The 22,810-nt window shown below is 42.6% G+C and overlaps 1 protein-coding gene across 1 annotated transcript in view; it reads left to right on the forward strand.

Moving 5' to 3' along the window:
- NFAT5 (nuclear factor of activated T cells 5) overlaps positions 1 to 22,810 on the forward strand; it is a 134,421-nt gene that overhangs the window by 87,544 nt on the left and 24,067 nt on the right. The window contains exons 7-10 of the mRNA XM_044987477.1: positions 570 to 704; positions 920 to 972; positions 6,094 to 6,226; positions 15,365 to 15,442. Coding sequence (XP_044843412.1) covers positions 570 to 704; positions 920 to 972; positions 6,094 to 6,226; positions 15,365 to 15,442 — 399 coding nt within the window. The remainder of the gene's footprint in view (positions 1 to 569; positions 705 to 919; positions 973 to 6,093; positions 6,227 to 15,364; positions 15,443 to 22,810) is intronic.

Consider the following 22,810-nt stretch of genomic DNA (forward strand, 5'->3'; position numbering starts at 1 on the left):
GATAGCAGCCTTCAACTACCTGAAGGGGGGGTTCCAAAGAGGATGGAGCTTGTCTGTTCTCAGTGGTGGCAGATGACAGAACAAGGAGCAATGGTCTCAAGTTGCAGTGGGGGCAATCTAGTTTGGATATTAGGAAACACTATTTCACTAGGAGTGTGGTGAAGCACTGGAATGGGTTCCTAGGGAGGTGGTGGAATCTCCATCCTTAGGGATTTTTAAAGCCCAGCTTGACAAATGGGATGGTTTAGTTGGTGTTGGTCCTGCTTTGAGCAGGGGGTTGGACTAGATGACCTCCTGAGGTCTCTTCCATCCCTAATCTTCTATGATTTCCTCTTCATGAGAAAAGGGATGTGCATAATTTGTTAGTGATTTTGGGGTACATATCACCCAAATGGAGAATTTACAGGTCATTCACGTGTAATGAAATATTGGAAACAAATAGTTCCTAAGTTTCATGCTAACTTCTGTTATCTGTTGTGTAAGTACAGGCAGAGGTTTTGGAATGATTTTGATCTTTGCTTGAAATTATGTAAAGGGAAATACCTATTAGTGTTCTTTTCTTATTGTAGCTCAACCAGCTGGCGTGCCAGAGATCCTCAAGAAAAGTCTGCACAGCTGTTCAGTAAAGGGGGAAGAGGAAGTCTTTCTGATTGGCAAGAACTTTCTTAAGGGAACAAAAGTGATCTTCCAAGAGGATATTTCTGGTCAGTGTGAAAAATACAGGGGCTTGGGCTGAGCAAAGGAGGACGTTTGGGTTTAAAATCCTACTACTTGGTTTTGTTCCACTTCTTAAGAGCTAATGAAGCAGCAAATACTATAGTAGCAACTCTATTGAGGACACCAAAATAATATTTTAGTTTTGTATAAATGTGCAATAAAAGTTACTTCTTTTTTTTTTTTTTTTTTTACTTTAAATCAGATGAAAACTCTTGGAAAGCAGAAGCTGAAATAGACATGGAATTATTTCATCAGGTACTTACTCATACATTGTATACAAATATCTGAAAATGTTCCCTGCGTCATCACTCAAAAAAAAAAGCTTGATTCTTAACTTTGTTCTATTGTCTTGGCCAGTAGAGACCAGGAAGGCTTGCTCTTCATACATAAAATGCAGAGAATATAATTAAGGAAATTGTATCTAGTATGATTTCACATACTATATACTGGAAGCATAATAGTTTTGTGGTAATTGTTAATGTTAAGAAAGATATTCTACTCTAAAGTTTCATTTTTCAGTTAGCACTACAAGTAAAGAATAATACTTAGCTAACTTTGGGGGAAAAATAAAAAAAAAAGATAAGGAAAAACAATGTGTTTATCACATGCACAGTCTAAAATTTTACATACTTATTTACTTACTACTTGATTTTTTTGGTCCATTCAGACTTCGAACCTTAATATTCCCTTAACATAGACTTTTGCACTTAATGGAGTAATAATTTCTTAACACCGAAAGCATCTGTCTGTCAAAACTGAGTATCTGGTTGTACTTTTGCCAACTCACAAGTACTAAGGCAGATAGTCAATTTTAAGATTGAAAAACAGCATAAAAAAGGTACAGAAACATGTTTAACTTAGCTGCCCTCCTTAGTAAGGGAAAATACTAAGCCCCAGAGAGAGAGAGAGCATGAAGGCGAAGCTCTATGATATAGAGAATCTTTTCTTTGGTGGGAGTCCCTCTCCACCCCAACTAGTGTGTTTATATTTAAAAAAAAAAAAAGTCTCATTGGGATTGTTGCTTTCCAAGGATATTTCTACGAGGCATTCCATACCCCTTTCCCAAGGATGAGATATTCCTCAGTTGGTTCCCATCCTACTAGTCTTTTTTAAATCTATTTCCGTTTCTGTAAAACTGGACTACCTATGGCTCTAGGTGTGTTCAGTTTTACAATAAAGCACACAGCCCTACACACACTCTCAAATTAAAACTCTAGATAATACCCCTTCCACCAGAAGGACCTAGGAGAAGTAACTTTGTAATGTGATCCTGAAATTCATTGACTCTGGAATTAGCTGCTCTTGTTGGACTGCCAGAGTTGAGGACCTTTTGCTGAAGGTGCCCTGTTACCACTGCCCTCTAGATTAAATTTGCGGGCCAGCGGATTGAGCGCTCTAGCTAACCAGAAGTGCTGTGGCATTTCATAAGAAGATAAATGTTCTGAGGTAACATGACCCAACCCATCGAGAATAAATGAAGAAGCTACTATACAAAAACCTAACTAAAGGCTCACTGAGGCAAATCACTGAGGGTGATTTGCAGAAGGCCCCACTGTGTGATGTGTAAACCCACTTAGAATGCAGTGTTGTCTTATTCAAACTTGGCTGTAGGGGATTTCTAAACTGGTTTTAGCTGGAAAGAATATTATTTAATATCCCTAGCAATCTAAAGAAATGTTATGGAATGATGTCTTTGACATCAGTTTGTTTAAAACTTCAAAAACAGAATTTAAAGTGCAGTTCTAGTCCGAAAATTGACAATAAAAATAGCATTGTGAACTTGCATGTTATTTCTCTTATTGACTCCAGGTCAGGCTTATGGTGTGTTATAAGGAAAAATAAAGGTTCCATTCACAAAATTATGCCCTTAGTGACACTAAAGCAACCCCATTGTTAGTGGGTTTGCATAAATGTAACTTGGTTTTGTAATTGGGCGCTTAGATACCACCATGATGGCTGTGTGGTATAAAACACTAAATAGAATGGAAACTTAGTAAACATGAAAATGTGTAATGAATCAAATTTTGCTCTTGCTGGCTGTGCAAGGTTAACAGAAATAACTTGCACAGCTCGTAGAACAGATTGTCTGTGTTAACACACAAATAATAAGCAGAAAATACAAGGCACCTATGTGAGTAAAATGGTGCTACTTTGCTATACTCCCTTCTCAGAGTGGAACTTCACAGTTAAGCCAGTGAAGGAGACTCCATATGTAATAGTTGGTAAAAGGTTATAGTACATATAACATAGTTAAAGGAAGGATCTAAAATTTTGCCAACGACTTTCACCTGGGAAGTTATCAGTGGGGGAAAAGCATTGTATCTTCTCTCTGCTCTTTGTGTCTGGCTGAATTTTTTCTTTAGTTACACTTTCCCCAGTAACTGACTTAATCTTTGCATACAGTTAGGGGGCTTGTAAGCTGAAATAATATTGCAAACAGTGCTGACTGGAGCTGGTCATTTTTTTTCTGTTGGTAAATTGCCCACAAACACAGTTTTTACCAATTTCTTATTTCTAATGGTTGGACAGATAGTTTGGGAACAACTGTTGGTCTGTGCATTGTTAATGATTGCTTCTGCTGATGTTTATTTGCTACTCACACTGTGTGATTAATCCACATCACCTGATGCTTCATTTCTCTGACTGGATGACCTATGTATTTAACAGCAGTACTTTTTCTGTTCATGAACTACACCTCTACCTCGATATAAAGTGGCCTGATATAACACGAATTCGGATATAACGCGGTAAAGCAGTGCTCCGGGGGGGGGGGCTGCACACTCCAGTGGATCAAAGCAAGTTCGATGTAACGCGGTTTCACCTATAACGCGGTAAGATTTTTTGGCTCCCGAGGACAGCGTTATATCGGGGTAGAGGTGTATTTGCAAACAGGTTGGGTTGTGTGATGCTTGGATCACAGAAACCCCCTTTGGGACTGCCACCTGATGTGCTTAGACTACCTCTGAGCCCATTTTCCCTGGCAGCTTGGGACTTCAGTGCCCTGCCTGGTTGTGCCAGACATGCTAGCCTGCTACAAACACAGACCCAGGCCTGAACCACGTCCCCCAAAAGCTGCAGGCTTAACTGAAAACAGCTTAAGAAGTGCTCCTGTCTCCAGCACTCAAATACCCAACTCCCAATGGGGTCCAAACCCCAAATAAATCCGTTTTACCCTGTATAAAGCTTATACAGGCTAAAATCATAAATTGTTCGCCCTCTGTAACGCTGATAGAGAGAGATGCACAGCTGTTCTCCCCCACCCCTGATATTAATTAATAAGTAAAAAGTGATTTTATTAAATACAAAAAGTAGAATTTAAGAGGTTCCAAGTAATAACAGACAGAACAAAGTGAATTACCAAGCAAAATAAAATAAAACGCACAAATCTAAGCCTAATACAGTAAGAAAGTGAGTATAGATAAAATCTCACCCTCAGAGATGTTTCAGTAAGCATCTATCACAGACTGGATGCCTTCCTAGTCTGGGCCCAATCCTTTCCCCTGATATAGTCCTTGTTCCAGCTCAGGTGGTAGCTAGGGGATTTCTCATGACTGCAGCCCCTTTGTTCTATTCTACCCCCTTATATATCTTTTGCACAAGGCAGGAAATCTTTGTCCCTCTCTGGGTTCCCACCCCTCCTCCTTAATGGAAAAGCACCAGGTTAAAGATGGATTCCAGTTCAGGTGACATGATCACATGTCATTGTGAGACCCCCCAAGCCTTCCTGACTCACAAGAAGGCTTACAAGTAAACAGAGCCATCTACAGGCAATTGTTCTGGTTAATGAGAGCCATCAAGATTCCAAACCACCATTAATGGCCCACACTTTGCTTAATTACAATAGAACAGTGGTCCCCAACCTTTTTGTGGCCAGTAGCACATTCATGTTTTCAGAAGAGTGTGGCGGGCGCCAACAATTTTTTAAGGCTTATTTTGTATTTGTACATTAAGTAATACGAAAAACATCATATTTAATATTACATAATATATGAATCCAGAGAGAAGCTGAAGAGAAGCCCTGAGGACAGAGAACACAGGAGCCGCAGCACTCTGTCCCCAGCAGGCGCAGGGCCACAGCTTCTGTCCCCCGCTGGGCACTAGGCGGGTACATATAAATGTGTTGGGGACCACTGCAATAGGACCTCAGAGTTATATTTCATATTCCTAGTTTCAGATATAAGAATGATGCATTCATACAAATAGGATGAACACACTCAGTAGATTATAAACTTTGTAATGAAACCTTACAAGAGACTTTTTGCACAAAGCATATTCCAGTTACATTATATTCACACTCATTAACATATTTTCATAAAATCATATAGAGTGCAACATCACAGGATGTTTACACATTTATTTGTTGTCTGTAATTGTTTGAATCTTCTGTGTGAATTAAAAGATCTTTTCCAAATGGCTGCAAAAGCACATCTGGTGTGAATACTCCAGCAAATATTTATTTGTGACACTTTTGCTTTCTGTGAACATTCTTGCAAATACTCATTCAAATGTCGTTGAAGAAAAAGAATTTCAAATACTAGGAAACTGAATTGGGAGGTTTTATTTACAAGGACTTTTTTGCTGCATTCACATAATACGTTATCGTTAAAGGGTAGGCGATAGAAATGACTGAAATCTTCCACGCAAAAATTATCCTAAAACTCTCGTAATGCTGCAGAATAAAAGGGACGAGAGGGAAGTACAAATGAATTCTGCAGTCCTTTGACTCTTCTGCCCCTTGCCTGGTCTTTCAAAGTGGATGTCCTTTTATCTGTTTCATATCTTCTGTGTTTATATAACTTGCCAGTACCTATGAAATGGTAAAGATCTTGAATTCAGGAGATGAACTGGACTCTTGTACTCAGGTTCTCTTTGCCTGAGTTGCCAGAACCTGAACCTCTCTCATATTGAGTACAGAGGCCCTGATTCAACAAAGTACTTAAACGTGTACTTAATTCTTTTACACTTCAGTGGGATTTAAGCACAGCTTTTAAAGTTAAGCACATGCTTCAGTGCTGTGCTGAATCAGGGCCAGAGTTCAAGGGTATGTGTATGTCTTTCCCACTCTTCCCTCCCTCCCTCCCGCCCACCCCATTTACGCCATATGTTACATAGAAGCACTGTATAGGCAGAACATTCCAGTGTCCTTTTCAGCTCCACATGGTTGTCCATTTCTTTTAACAGAAGCACAGCTTCACCGCCTTTCCCCTTGCACTTCTTACAGGTTTTCTTTTACTAGAACGTATTTGCTGGTGTTTGTGCTAGTCCATTGGTTGCTTTGATTTGGCTTGCTTTGGAGGGATAATAGTTACCTTTTAAATTGCAATTAAAATAATGAAGAAATCTTTCTAATATGAACTCTCTCTCCTTGCGATACAGAATCATCTTATTGTGAAGGTGCCACCATACCACGACCAGAAAATAACCTCATCTGTTTCTGTGGGGATATATGTGGTGACTAATGCTGGAAGATCACATGATGTGCAGTCATTTACATACACTCCAGATACATGTACGTAAAGTGAAGAAATGAGGGGAGGGAATGGACAAAATGGCCTGCAAGATCTTTTCTGATTTTAATTTTTGAATATTGAAGCAGAGAGAAAGGGGCTAACAAGGGTAGCAGCTTTGTGAAGTTGGGTAATAGGCTTTTCAAATATATATGTTCAGCAATACTATACCATTACAATGACATTTCTTCTTTGATAAAGTGGTACATATAGGTGCTTTAAACAGCCTTCTGAAATTTCAAGGCATTCTAGGAAGAATGTTTTGAGTCACTAACATGACAGTTCCTCTACTGGCCAAAGCACTTTGAAAGGCTCCTGTTCCTTCCCTCAGCTGAGGACTCTTCTGTGCACCAGACCCTAATATAGGGAGACACAGTAACAGCCATGATTGCAATAAAGATGATGGTGTGTGCTGTCGAGTACTGGGAGAGCCACCCTTAGGGATCTCATGAAGGGAAATAGTTAACTTTAGGGCTCCGCTGTCTACACACTGGATCTTGAGTCCTAGAATTAATCTCTGAACAGGAGGCTAAGCACAGAATGAAGTCAAATTGCAATTGTATTAGTTGTGAAAATGCTTGCAAAGGATGAGGAGACACTACACACGACAGACAGGTAACCATAGAGGGAAAGGGGCTTGAGGAAGAATTAGGGAGCAAATGTTTCCTCACTACTCAAAAATAAAATAAAATCTAAGGCTTTTGTTTTCTCGTAGACTGTGCAATATTTAACCAACTATCAAAATGTTTTACTTCAGTCCCAGTAAACTTTGATCATTGCAGGTTATCAACATTTCTCTACCTATGTGTTATATCGGCATCAGAAATGTTAATATTCTAAGAGCTCCTCTTGTTAGCAAAATCTGCTCTGTCAAGTAATGAGGTCTGAAGGGTTAACTTCCATCCTTGTTATGGCATGTAGCAAGGGAATCCCAGCCAGATACAGGCTGCTGCTTTCACATAGTAGTATCAATTTCAGGTTTATATAAGTTCGAAAAAGGAAGAACCCAAGCTGCAGGGCAAGTGAAGGTACAGGTGTTTGCAGTGGAAGATATAGCAAAATAAATAGCACCAAGCATTCTGTGTAGAAAGACCGAAGGGTGCAAATCAGACAGATATATTCTGGTTTTGATGCCACACTCTCTAATATGATAACCAGCTTGCTTATTCAATGTAGAAATGAAAATGAAACTTAGAAGTACACCGCTAATTCTTTTTATTTTTAACTTTGAAAACTATTGACTATCTTAGCCTGAGAATTTATTTTACATGACTGATGTCCCATAATTCACTAATATGACCTATACATTGTGAGGCTCTTACACTGCAGAGATAAGATATGCAACTTAATGATACTCATAGGGGATGTGATTTTATTTACTTCTGTTTATGCGGGGAGGTCAAGCTATCATGCAAGAGGATCTCCTATGTACTGGCAAAAAGGGCAATGAAAAGTTTTGCATAGCTGCAGTTGAACACCTAGAGCAGAAGCACAGTCAGCATAAACCAAAGGGTGAATGTAAGAGTCGTGCAAGCTCTGTTAGTGCCACTAGACGAGCCCGTGACTGTAAGGAAGTACCTCTAGAGAGATATAGTAACAATTTCTCTTATTCCCAGACTTATATGTATTGGATCTCATTTTCAGTGAGGCTTCAACTGCACTTTCCACATGTTGCATGCACTCATTAGTGCAGTAATAATTGTATGCAGGTGATAGAATTTTAATGTGTAAACCCATTTGGACAAATTTTGCAATGGACAGAAAATTGCCATCATAACACAACAGGGTTCACGCCAGTGTGTGCACAGAAAATTGTGCTTACATAGGGAGTGAATATGGGGCTCATTGGTATTCCCATGCTGGTAACATAGTCTTTAGACACACAATTCCTCTGAAATGCTAGTTAATGATTATTTTAACTAGTAAACCTACAACTCTTCATTTTAGTGCTATATATATTTGATCAACTTTGTCAGTCTCATCTTCTGTTTTCTGTCGATCAGGGTGGGGGCAAGGAAAAATGTAATAGATTCAGTAACGTCATCACTAGGGATGTACTCTTACCTTGATACATAAGGACTTTTGTGTGTTATTCTCCATGCTTCAAAATGAGAGTATAATAAGAACCTGATGTCTTGCTGTCCTATGTCTCTCATTGCTATTTCTGCAGAGCAAAGGAATTCAAGGAGAACTCTCATGAATATGGTCTACGTGAAACATTAAGATTAGAGAAATGTTGAGAGCGACAGCTAGATATTGGAGTTATACATTAATTACAAATGCCTGAGAGATTATATACTGTAAACCTGTTAAAAAAACATAAGAACTTTGCTATGGTGAAAACCTTCAGTGCAGCTATTTGTAGTCTGTAGGCTGAGATACTCTTTTTAAAAAAAAACAAAAAAAAACCACTCAGGGGAGTTGGACACCTGACTCCCTTAGACTCCTTTGAAAATCCGAATGCATGGTCCGCCTGTTACTTGTACACAACATGTCTGTTAGTAGAATGGATAGATAGCTTTAAATCATCTGATTGTGAGAGAAGAGAGCTAGAAATTTATTCCCTATATTGAATGTCTAAAGTAATTTTGGTAAAATATTAATGATCACACAAAGTTTATAATGAGCTTGTGGGGTACAGCCCAGTGTTCAGGTCTTTGGCCCAGTGACCCAAAGGGAGTCTTCTGTGTGGAGATGTTTCCTTCAGAGAATATCTGTATTCAGCGCCACAAAAACTGTATTTCACATGTGTGTTGTAAAATGTGTTTACCAGTATCATGCTGGTATTCATGGCACACCATCTATTTTTATTATGGGGAAGAGGGTTCCAAGAGCATTTGCATGACTCAAAGACTATTTCCCCTTATTTTTAACTTTTACTTATTTGGTATCTGAATTAGAAGCTGTAATCTTGTCAGGAGATGTAAGTGAACATTTTTTCTCCTGAATTTATCCTGATTGTTTTCTGGCCTCCAGTGATAGTAGAAGTGAATTACTGAATGATTGTTAAACTGATGTATTTTATGAGGACCAAGTTGACCTGGAAATATGTAACTAATGTGTCTTGTCTTTTGTATGGATTCTTTTTTGAGTGCCTGTACACATAGAATCGTAGGACTGTCTCCTGCACTCATGGCAGGACTGAGTATTGTCTAGACTAGGGTGGGCAAACTATGGGCTGGATCTGGCCCCTCAGGGCTTTGGATCTGGCCTGCAGGAGTGCCCCCCATGGTGCCGCGGGCCCCGCACCGCTCTCAGAAGCGGCTGGCACCACTTCCCTTCGGCCCCCGGACAGGGGGGGCAGAGGACTCCGTGCATTGCCCTTGCCTCCAGTCACCGCCCCCCGCAGCTCCCATTGGCTGGGAACGGGGAACCGCGGCCAATGGGAGCTTCGGAGGAGGTACCTGGAGGTGTGGCAAGGGAGCCTGCCCTGGCCCCGGTGCATCCCGCTGCCACTCCGGAGCTGCTTTAGGTAAGCGGCGCCGGGCCAGAGCCCGAACCTTGCCTGCACCCCAACTCCCTGCCCTAAGCCCCCTGCCTGCACCTCACACCCCTCCTGCACCCCAGCTCCCTGCCATCAGCCCCCTACCACACCCCACATCCCTCCTGCACCCCAACCCCCTGCCCTGAGCCCCCTCCTGCACTCCACACCCCTTCTGCACCCCAACCCTCTTCCCTAAGCCCCCTCATACACCCCTCCTCTGCCCCCACCCCCTACCCTGAGCCCTTTCCTGCACACCGCACCCCCTCCCACACCCCGCACTCCCTCCTGCAGCCCAACCCCCTGCCCCGGCCCTGCATACAATTTCCCCACCCAGATGTGGCCCTTGGCCCAAAAAGTTTGCCCACCCCGGTCTAGACCCTTCCTGACAGGTGTTTTCTCTAACCTGCTCTTTTAAAAATCTCCAATGATGGAGATTCCATAATCTCCATTAGTAATTCATTCCAGTGCTTAACCACCCTGACAGGACATTTTTCCTAATGTTCAACCTAAACTGCCTTTGCTGCAATTTAAACCAATACCCTTGTATAGTGCACTAAAGTTTGTATTCTTTTGGCCAGCAGTATTTGCTGGGGGCCGCATCTGCACCCTATGTGTCCTCATTCTTCCAACTAAGGGCATAGTGACTCCAACTGCCCCAGTTTCTTCTCCCCTGCCAGGAAGCCATGTGATATCTGAGCTTCTTCACTCACTGTGCAGATTACCCATTGTTTGTACATGGTTGTAAATAGATAGGTACATAGCAGTTAGTTGGTAATTAGTGTTAAGGTATGTCTACACCACGAGCACTACAGCAATGTGGCAAAAGGGAGGTTTCACTAGTATGTGCCATGGTGTCTAGGTATTCCGGTCAGTATGCATCTAAGAGGGAGTTTCATTACTCTATACCAGTGGCTCTCAACTTTTCCAGACTACTGTACCCCTTTCAGGAGTCTATTTGTCTTTCTTACCCCCAAGTTTGACCTCACTACTTGCTTACAAAATCAGACATAAAAATACAAGTGTCACAGCACACCATTACTGAAAAAATTTCCTTGCTTTCTCATTTTTACCATATAATTATAAAATAAATCAACTGGAATATAAATATTACACTTACATTCAGTATATAGTATACAGAGCAGTATGAACAAGTCACTGTATGAAATTTGAGATTGTACTGACTTCACTAGTGCTTTTTATGTAGCCTGTTGTAAAACTAGGCAAATATCTAGATGAGTTGATGTATCCCCTGGAAGACCTCTGCGTACCTCAGGGATACACGTACCCCTTGGCGAGAACCATTGCCCTAGACATAGGAGCCCCTGGGAGAGATAGTAGTCCCTGGTAGCTCTCCTTTTCTCCCCAAGAACGTGCTCCTTGTGCATACCAGTATCATTAGTTCTATTGGGCTCCATGGGGGATGCATCACTGTAGAACACCATTATCTGCATCCATCCCAATCCAGGGCTAGATCCCCTTTACCACCATCTCTCATGGGGGCAGGGGTTACAACCAACCTGTTCTGTTCCACTGCCAGCTGAACAGTCTGCTCAAGGCTCTGATGAAGAGTTACAAGTAGAGGACCACCTTATCCTGGCTCCCCTCTTATCATCATCATCATCATCCGGCTGTGGTATCTTCATCATCTACCTCAACCCCAGATGACTTTCAAGGCATTCCAGGACTTGCTGCGCAGAATGCCTGACACATTGGAGAGTCCAGCTGAGGTGGTCCAGGAAAATTCATGCACAATCCTGACATCTTGCAGTGCCCATCAACAAGGGCTTTTATAGCCACCTAAATTGCTCTGGCAGAAACCTGCTTATTCAGCACCAACATCAAAAAGAACAGATTGTTGCTTAAGTGTCTTCACAGGACTTTGAGCAATTGTATACATATTTCACACCGGTGTCATATTACAGCAGTGAATGAGAGGTCCAGGCAAATCAACAGAAAACAACACCAAGAGACAAGGAACCCAAGAAATTAGATACATTTCCCTGGAAAATGTATCCTACATAACAGTCCCCAGCTGAGAATCACCAATTACCAGGCCCTGTTGATGAAGTGTGGTTATTTGAATTGGGATTCCATACTCAAATTTGCAGACAAGCTTCCCCAAGATCAGAGTAGTTTAAGTCCTTGATAGCCGAAGATCAGCTTTTGGCATGTACTTTCCTCCAGGCAGCTCTTGGTACTGTGGATATGGCTTTTAGATCCATGGCTACCTCAGTTGCCACTAGGAGATGTGCTTGTCTCCAGTCATCAGTGATCCCTAAAGAGTTAAAACTGAGGATCTTCCATTTGAGGAATCTGAACTTGTCAGTATGAAAACAGACAAAACTTCGCATTCTCTGAAGGACTTTCCTGCCATGCTGAGTTCTTTAGGAGTCTATACTGCTGCATCAAAGTGGAAGCACTATAAGCCTCAACAACAGCAAAGGCAATCATTCTATACCCAATTTAGGCAACCGGAATCACCCAGAAAGCATGAAAAATTCCACAGGAGGAAGTCATTTCCATGCATACCATGTCTATGCTTCAGCATTCATCATCATTAAAGCAGTAGATTTGACCCCTGGTCAGGAGTGATGTCCAAATTCTGTTGGTTCTTCCTGTTTGTTCCTTCCATTTTAGGGATCATATATTTCATTTTCTTGGGGTCTGGAGCAATATACCCTCTAATATTTTACATCCATGTGCGGAATTAATTTTGTTATCTGTACCAATATGGAGGTGATGTGTGGCGGGGGTGGGGCCGAGGGATTCGGAGTGTGGGAGGGGACTCAGGGCTGAGGCAGAGGATTGGAGTATGGGGGGTGAGGGCTCTGGCTGGGGGTGCGGGCTCTGAGGTAGGGCTGGGGATGAGGGGTTTGGGATGTGGGAGGGGGCTCAGGACCAGAGAATTGGGGTGTAGGGGGGTAAGGGCTCTGGGCTGGGGCCAGAGATTAGGGGTTTGGGGTGCAGGCTACCCTGGGGCTGCGGCAGGGAGAGAGGACTCCCCCCAGCCCTCTCTCACCACAGCAACCTGGGGTCGGGGGAGATGCACCTCTCCCTGGCCGCGGCAGCTCTGGGGCTGGGGGAGAGGCGCCTTTCTTTGTCTGAGCAGCCCTTGATAGCCTGCTGTGCGGCCACGCAGCTTAGAGGGAACTTAGATCTGGAACATCATCACTATGGATGATTGGATCCTGGAAATCCTGTAGGAAGGCTATTCCACCCAATTACAGATCATTCCTAACCTCACCCTCACACATCTTCCCCATCCCTTTTCAGGGCCCCCCTCTCACGAGAACATGTCACATTACGAGATACAATCACTTCTCAATCTTAGAGAAGTTGAAAAATTTCCTCTAAAACACACGGAAGGGATTTTGCTTTCGTGACTTTAATTCCCAAAAAGAAATTGGCTGGTGCCCTATTCTAGATCTGAGACAATTGAACACCTTCATTTGCAAGCTTAAGTTCAGGATGGTAGCTCTGGCTTTATTTATTCCAACCCTAGATCTACACAACTGGTATGCAGCTCTCAACCTTCAGGATGCTTATTTGCCTAAAGCACTTCCTGCAGGTATGATGGATTAAGTCCCACTACCAGTACAGGGTGCTACTATTTGGCCTATTAATAGCTCCAAGAGTATTCATGAAATATCTAGCTTACGTCAAGAAACAAGGAGTTCAGATTCATCCATGTTTACATGGCTGGCTCATTTGCAGGAAGCCATATCAACAAGTAACTGACTCTGCAACTTCTTGCCTTCCTGAGATTAAGTAATCAGAGAAGTCAGACTACCTCCTACTCAAAAAATAAATTATAGGGGTGATTTTGGACTCTACAACAGCAATGGCCATTTGTCCCAAGAAGGATTCCAAGCTATGGTAGATCTGTCCGCCCACCTACAAATTAATCCCAAAACCAGTGTAAGAATTTTTCTGACTTTTGGGACACAAAACCTCCTACACGTACATAGGTCAGCTTGCCAGACTTCACCACCTTTGCATACAAGGGTGGTTGAAGTCTGATTATCCGACAAGCAGTTGTGGATATGTCAGTGCATGTTCCCCCAGAAATCCTCTTGTCATTAAGCTGGTGGAAAGACTCAGAGTTTGCAAGTGTCCTCTCCACAATTGCCATCAAAGACATTGGTGACAGATGCCTTCACATTGGGGTGGGAAGTCCACTTAGACAATATTCAGACATGGGGCATGTGGACTCGTCAGAAAGCCTGGCTTCACATAAATATCTTGTAGCTAAGGGCCACTCATCGGGCATGCACGATTTTCCTCTGAGTTCTAAAAGGTTGAATAAGTCAATTCCTGACAGACAACACTTCAATGAATCTGTATCCTATGGAATTTCTGTACGAGTCTGACAGAAATACTTACCAGGATTAAAGAATGTGCTGGCAGATCTCAACAGACTATTTGCAAGTGACCACGAATGGTGAGTGAAGGACACTAAAATCCAAGACATTCCTCAAGTGGGGTCATCCAGTCATAGACCTCTTTGCCACCAAAGAAAACAAAAGTGTCAAAAGCTCTGCTCCAGAGGAGGACCAAGTCTGGCATCCCTGTCTGATGCATTTCTGATCCCCTGATCCCCAGGACTGATGTACGCTTACCTTCCAGTTCTATTGATCCCAAGAGTTTTCATGAAGCTCAGGCAGGATTCAGCCAGAATAGTCATGGTAGTTCAGGCATGGCTGAGGCAATTCTGGTTCTCAGGCCAGAAGAATATCTCCATCCAACCACCGGTGCAATTGCCTCCCCAGCCAGATGTGATATTTCAGAGATGGACAGAACCTAGTATGCATCTCAAATTTCTGCTCATCAGTTCATGTGTATTTCACATTTTTCACAGCATACAGTTGCTACATTTTTTTTTTGAGAAGCCTTCTGAGGGTATGTCACAGGATGCCATTGACCCTTTAAGTGAGAGCAGGGCCATTGCACCTGTGACTGGTCCACTAACCCCAGCTGACCTTTAAAAGAGGGCACCTGGTCTTTGAGAGAGTGTGAGGCACAATCAGGATAGGGGTAGAGAAAAATTAGAGGGACATGTAGGGTAGCTACGTGGTGTTAAATGAATATGTTTACCAAGCATAACTACACAGTGGAAGCATCAAGATCTGATGCTTATTTTGGTAGGGCTTTCTTGGAATAATTTTTTTAGGTAGATTGCTGGCACCCACCTCCTATCATCTAGGTCATTGATTAAGTCTCCAACAGTGGAATATATATATATATATATATGGACAAGCACTCCAAGAAGAAACAATTATTTACTTACAGTAGCTTTGGCTCTTTGAGATGTGTTGTCCATATCTATTCCACAACCTGCCCTCTTTCCGTGCTACCAAGGAGATGGAAAAGATATGGGTTCTATATTGGTGAAAGAATAGAGAGGTGGTTGGAGTGGCCTGCCCTTTATGCCCTCCGTTAGAGGCAGTAAGACACTCAGGGTGCCAGTATGGCCCACAATGGACATTAATGGCCAAAAGAATCTTAACTCAAGTGCACTGGGCACATGCACACCAAAAGTGGAATATATATGGGTAAAACCTCTTGAAGACCCACAGTTACTGTAAGGTAAGTAGCCATTTCTTGTGAGAATGCTTTCAACATACTTGAGATTCAGCAATGTCTTTTGTCTCAACAGCTGGTACTCTGAATGTTAATGTGAAGAAAGAAATCTCCAGCCCAGCACAGCCTTGTTCTTTTGAAGAGGCTATAAAAGGTACTAAATTGATTCTTATCAGTGTTGTTAATGAGTGAGCTATAACTTCCTCCATCATCCCTGTCCAGATTGTACACTGAAGGAGCTAGGGGTCCCATAGAAATAGTTTGTGATCATATAATTAGATTTTATGCATATAACTTTTCTTTTTCTTTTCTGACTTTGAAGACTTCACCTTGCAACTACTGTGTTTTTATATACATAAATAAACATGGATTAGTATAGAGCAAAAACCATACAGAAGTTTTAAAAAAATCCATCTGGACTCTTCCTGTATACTGCCCTATGTTCCACTCTTTCTTTAATATGCTTCCAAGGGATGAGGATGAGAGAAAATGAAGTTTCTGTCACTTACATACTTAACATGGGAATTATTACAAGGAATTTAGAAAATATTAATTAATTTATGCAAGATAAAATTTAAAAGACTAAGAACAACTAAGTTTAGCATCAACCCCCTCTTAACGTTCTAGCTTTGGATATTACCTTAAGAGGGGTTGAAGTTACATTGTGACCGTATTGTAAGCACAGTTGGGGCTGTTCTGTAGCTGCCTGTCTGGTTTCACTGGGGAAGTTGGGAATACTTACTATTTCTAATATTCTTCTCTCATTCCCTCCAGTGTCTGTGGTGTGATTAATACTGACGTTTGCATCACTTGGCTCATGAGATACAAGTGCAAAATTCTCTGGTTTTGAAGTGGGAGGTGTATTTAAATTGTATGTATTGGAACATAGTAAAAGAGGGGCCCCAAGGGGGACATTTCTATTCATTTGTTAAAACTAGTGTGCCAAGGTTAATGGAAATTTCTGTAACCTGCTCTGATGAAGACAGTTTGAAAGGAGAGCAGATTAAACAATGTGATCACAAGTTTGATAGGAATCCCATAGCTCTAGGTTAAAATTACAAAGCTGATATTTAAAGTTAATAGTTGTACATTTGGGCCTTGGCAGCTGATGTTCCCAGAAACCAAATGCACTCTTTTGACCAATCAGCAAGAATAGAACAATATGTAATGGGGTTTAAACTTGCGGGGAAAATGTAGGGAAAGACTTTGAAGAACCTTTATTACCAACAGGATCTGGTTGAAAATTTGAAAGTGGAAAGCAGCTTGGCTGAAAATGATCATGAAATGGCAAGAGTTCATGATTCTAAGAAATAGTAGGAAGGAAAACAATACAGACAATGGACATAAAGAAGGCAGACTTTAGCAAACTCAGAGCATTGGTAGGTAAGATCCCATGAGAAGCAATTCTAAGGGGAAAAAAGAGTTCAGGGGAGTTGGCAGTTTTTTAAAAAAGACACTATTAAAGGCACAAGAGCAAACTATCCCACTGTGTCAGAAAGATAAGAATTATGGCAAGAGACCACCCTGGCTTAACCAGGAGATCATCAGCAACACTGAATCTCAGTCATACAAAAAGTGGAAACCAGGTCAAATTAAGAAGGATGAATACAAAAAAGCAACACAAGCATGTAGTAACAAAATTAGAAAGGTCAAGGCAAAAATTAGATTAAACTAGTTAGGAACTTAAAGGGTACTAAGAAAATATTTCACAAATATATGAGAAGCAAGAGGAAGACCAAGGACATGGTGGGCCCATTACTCAGTGAGGAGAGAGAGACAATAACAGAAAACACAGCAATGGCTGAAGTGTTAAATGCTTTTTTTTGTTTGTTTTTGCCAAAATAGTTAGCAATGATAGGATGACTAACATAGTGAATATCAGTGTAAATGGGGTAGGGTCTCAGGTTAAAAATGGAACAGAACAAATTAAGAATTATTTAGGGCAGTCTACACTACTGCTTAAAGAGCCACTCCCTTGAGCAATGCGAGTTACAGAGACCTAAACACTGTCCACACCGGCGCTATGTTGCCGGAAGACACTCTTCCGCTGACATAGCTTCTGCCTCTCATGGAGGTAGAGTAATTATATCAACGGGAGAGTGCTCTCCCATCCACATAGTGTCTTCTCTAGACGTGCTGCAGTTGCGCCAATGTAGCACTTCTAGTATAGACCTGCCCTTAGATAAGTTAGGTGTCTTCAAGTTGACATAGCCTGACGAAATATATCCTAGAATACTTAAGGAACTGGTTGAAGAGAGCTCTGAGCCATTCATGATTATTTTTGAGAACTCCTGGAGGACAGGAGAGATCCCAGCAGACTGGAAAAGGGACAAGTATAGTGTCCATCTATAAAAAGGGAATAAGGACAACCCAGGAAATTATAGACCAGGCAGCTTAAATTCAGTACACGGAAAGATAATGTAGCAGATAATCAAACAATCTTTTTATAAGCACCTAGAAGAAAATAAGGTAGTAAATAACAGTCAACATGTATTTGTCAAGAACAAATGTCAAACCAACCTAATGTCCTCCTTTGACAGGGTGACATGCTTTGTTGTTGAGGGGGAAGTATGTCGTATCTTAACTTTAGTGAGGCTTTTGTTACTGTCCTACCTTCTCATAAACAATGTAGAGAAATATAGCCTTGATGAACCTATTATAAGATGAGTGCACAACTGGTTGGAAAAGCGTACTCTGAGAGTAGTTGTCAGTGGTTCACATTCAAGCTAGAAGGGCATAGTGAGTGGGGTCCCGCAGGGCTCTGTCATGGGTCCGGTGCTATTTGGTATCTTCATAATGATTTGGATAATGACACTGAGGCCTGGGCCACACTAGCTGGGGGTGTGAGTGTGTGTTTTCAGACTAAGATACACAACTTCAGCTATGCTATTCACGTCCTCATGGTGGCAAGTCAACTGCCATGGCTCCCCCGTCGACTCTACTTACTCCTCCTGCCGAGGTGGAGTATGGGTGTCGATTCGTGGATCCCTGATATATTGAACACTACCCACTGATCTGGCGGGTAGTATAGATGTACCCAGAGATAAAGTTCACTAGTAATACCAAGATGGGAGGGTTGCAAGTGCTTTGAAGGACGGGAGTAGAAGTCAAAATGAACTTGACAAATTGGAGGAATGGTCTGAATTAGGATGAAATTCAATAACAAATGCAGACTACTTTACTTAGGAAGGAATAATCAGTTGCACAAATGGGAAATGCCTACTGAGGAAGGAGGACTGCAGAAAAGGATCCGGGGGTTACTGTCGATCACAAACTAAATATGAGTCAACAATGTAATGCTATTGCCCCCCGCCCCCAAAAAAAGGGGGGGGGAACATTATTCTAGGATGTATTAGCAGGAGTGTTGTAAGCAAGACACGAAGTAATTCTTTTGCTCTACTCAGCACTGATAAGGCTTTAACTGGAGAACTGCGTCCAGTTCTGGGCAACACACTTCAGTAAAGATGTGGACAGATTGGAGAAAGTCCAGAGAAGAGCAACAAAAATGACTAAAGGTCTAGAAAACATGACCTACAAGGAAAGATTGAAAAAATTGGGTTTGTTTAGTCTGGAGAAGAGAAGACTGAGAGGGGACATGATGATAGTTTTCAAGTATGTAAAAGGTTGTTACAAAGAGAAGGGTGATAAATTGTTCTCCTTAACCACTGAGGACAGGACAAGAAATAATGGTCTTAAATTGCAGCAAGGGAGATTTAGGTTAGACATTAGGAAATATTTCCTAACTAGGGAGGTTGGGAAATCACTGTCATTAGAGGTTTTTAAGAATAGGTTAGACACACACCTAGAAAATACTTAGTCATGCCTCAGTGCAGGGGACTGGACTAGATGATCCACTGATGTCCCTTCCAGTCCTACATTTCTATGATTCCATGGTTTTTTTCTTCTTTCTCCACAAGAGAGAGAGAGGAGAGCCAAAAAAAAAAATTCTAATTCATCACCTATAGCTGAGTCCCCTCTAAGCTGCGCAGTTGCGCTGCAACCTATTAAGCACCGCGCAGGCGCTCAGGGCTGCGGCAGGAGGAGATGCCTCTCCCCCAGCCCTGGATCTGCTGTGGCAGGGAGAGACGCCTCTCCCCGCCAGCCCCAGCCCAGTCCCGGACCTGCTGTAGTCAGGGGGAGAGGTGCTCAGCCCCGGCCCAGACCTGCCGCAATTGGGGAGAGAAGCGTCCCAACCCAGCCCAACCCCAGACCTGTCGCGACTGGGGGGGAGAGGCGCCCCTTCCCTAGCCCCAACCAAGCCCCGGACCTGCAGTGGCCAGGGGGAGAGGTGCCCCAGCCCCAGCTGCAGCCAAGGGAGAGGCGCCTATCCCATAGCCCCAGAGCTGCTGCGGTGGGGAGAGGCACCTCCCCACCCCCCAAAGCCCAGGTGCTGCTGTGGGGAGAGAGAGCTAGGAGTTGTCCTCTCTCCCCGCTGTAACCCCTCCTCCCTGGCCCCACCCCAGAGCCCGCACCCCCAGCCGTAGACCTAACACCCCCGCACCCTAACCCTCTGCTTCAGCCCTGAGCCCCGTCCCACACTCCGAACCCCTCGGCCCCACCCCCGCCACATGAATTTTGTTATGTGCACCAATATGGAGGTGATGTGTCACACATCATCTCCATATTGGTGCACATAACAAAATTCATTCCACATATGCGTAGGAGAAATTAGAGGGAACACTGACCAGCTCCCCAAAAATGGAATGCCACATGGGATGAGCAGTTAACCAGAAGCTTAATACTTGTTCTAGGTCCTTTCTGAAAATGACAAGTAAAAAGGTCCCTCTCTTTGGGGGGGGGGGGAGCAGAGTGGGGTTAGTCCATTGGGTCTGATGTGAACTGGGATCGGTTTCTGTTGCAAAACTGTTTCATAAACTGGGCCATCCCTAAATAGCACACAGCTGTCTAAGGCATGAGAAATAAACAAAAAAAATCCACCCCCCCCACCCCCCCAAGTTCACCTCTCCAGTGGCTCTTCAAAAGCACTTGACTCACTTGCCCAGGTCTTGCCTATCAACAATCAAATTTCCTCTCAGTTTGGCTGTCTCAGGCCCTAGCTATTCAGGTTCTTCCAGGCCTGAGGAAGGGATGCATTTTCTGTAGGTTGAGTAGCCCTGGATTGAAGCTACTTTTTTCTTTGAGTACTTAGTCTTGACCGTAATCCTGTCCTTACTGAATTTAATTGACAGCTTAAGCAGTTGTAGTTTGGCACTACCCCCAACATAGTCTATTAACCCCTTTCTGGGGTTATTGGTTTATAGACACTAAAATCCACTTCCAACTCAGGATTATTCTCTGTATTGCAGAGCTGTTGTTTGCATCTAGGTACATTCAGACTGGATCACCCCAGAATGCATTGCACATCAGTTACAGGGAATGGTACAAATGACTTGAATAAATGGTTGTTGAATTGTTTGTGTAGGTGGGGTGCTGTCATTGAGAAGGGTGATGACATAGTGGAAAAAACACCTGCACCTAGTTTAAACTAACACTTCCACCATTGCGATACAAACAATGCAAAAAGTCCTAGTACGGACATATTCATTGTGGCTATATGCAGAAGCTTGGTTAGTAGATGGGATGGGTAAACTTTGTTTTAGGGCAGGAAGGGGCAAAGGCTCTGAAGTTATATGATCTGTTTAAAGCAATCCTATGCAATGTGTATTTATATTGCAAAAAGTAACATCATCATATTTTCTTCTACAGAGGTTGTTAATGATTTAACAGAGGAAGAATGTTTAACCCACTACTTATGCAAACTATCTTTATTGAGCTCTCAGTGCAAAGGACCTGAGAGAAAAACTTTCTCATAAATCCAAGTACCCATTAATGTCTTGAACATGTCAATTCACTGAGCCCAGGATTCCATTCCTGTTTTTATTTATACCCTTCTCTCTTCCCTTTGTTATGTGTCCTGGCTATTTAAATCCTCTTACTTGCTACTAATCTTTGCAGTTATTGTTCTCTATAAGTGGCATCCCTGCCAAATGGAGTGGGCTGACGCAGTCAGGGACAAATCCACTGAGCTTTACACATAATGTTACATAACTAGCTGCCGGGTTTTGCCATGCTCATCACTGAAGGCTTTACTATTTCTCACGGATATTTATTCACGTTACTCATGGGATTCTTTCCATTCCAAAGTTAACCTTTCCATTTATTGAAAAAGAAAAAACGCATCAAATCCACAGTTCTAACGTTGTGAAAGAATGCTGGAGTTCTGACCCATGTAAGTGCTGTGCAGAAAACCAACTTTCAAGATATAACTAGAGTTTAATCTCAGGGCACCCTTTAAAACTTGGAAAGGGTGTTCATGGGTGTGGACCCACAAGGTTTGGGACTCTGGCTAAAGAACTGCTCTATATCTGACATTGCCTCTATAATACTAAATTTATTCTGAAATTGGTGGTGGTATCAGTCTCCAGATACTGTGCTGACTGTGCTACATAACTACCTAAATAGTGCAGTATTGGTTGAGAAAGTACAAATTTAAAGAAATACTGGAGCTAAGCATAAAGAAACATTTTTCAAAGTGCTCCCAATTTCTTCTAAAAGCAGCAAAGAATCCTGTGGCACCTTATAGACTAACAGACGTTTTGCAGCATGAGCTTTCGTGGGTGAATACCCACTTCTTCGGATGCAAGTAGTGGAAATTTCCAGGGGCAGGTATATATAAGCAAGCAAGAAGCAAGCTAGAGATAACGAGGTTAGATCAATCAGGGAGGATGAGGCCCTGTTCTAGCAGTTGAGGTGTGAAAACCAAGGGAGGAGAAACTGGTTCTGTAATTGGCAAGCCATTCACAGTCTTTGTTTAATCCTGAGCTGATGGTGTCAAATTTGCAGATGAACTGGAGCTCAGCAGTTTCTCTTTGAAGTCTGGTCCTAAAGTTTTTTTGCTGCAGGATGGCCACCTTAAAATCTGCTATAGTGTGGCCAGGGAGGTTGAAGTGTTCTCCTACAGGTTTTTGTATATTGCCATTCCTAATGTCTGATTTGTGTCCATTTATCCTTTTCCTTAGAGACTGTCCAGTTTGGCCGATGTACATAGCAGAGGGGCATTGCTGGCATATGATGGCATATATTACATTGGTGGATGTGCAGGTGAATGAACTGGTGATGGTGTGGCTGATCTGGTTAGGTCCTGTGATGGTGTTGCTGGTGTAGATATGTGGGCAGAGTTGGCATCGAGGTTTGTTGCATGGATTGGTTCCTGAGCTAGAGTTACTATGGTGCGGTGTGCAGTTGCTGGTGAGAATATGCTTCAAGTTGGCAGGTTGTCTGTGGGCGAGGACTGGCCTGCCACCCAAGGCCTGTGAAAGTGTGGGATCATTGTCCAGGATGGGTTGTAGATCCCTGATGATGCGTTGGAGGGGTTTTAGCTGGGGACTGTATGTGATGGCCAGTGGAGTCCTGTTGGTTTCTTTCTTGGGTTTGTCTTGCAGTAGGAGGCTTCTGGGTACACGTCTGGCTCTGTTGATCTGTTTCCTTATTTCCTCGTGTGGGTACTGTAGTCTTGAGAATG

This window comes from Mauremys mutica, chromosome 14, assembly GCF_020497125.1.
Source record: "Mauremys mutica isolate MM-2020 ecotype Southern chromosome 14, ASM2049712v1, whole genome shotgun sequence".
NCBI lineage: Eukaryota > Metazoa > Chordata > Testudines > Geoemydidae > Mauremys > Mauremys mutica.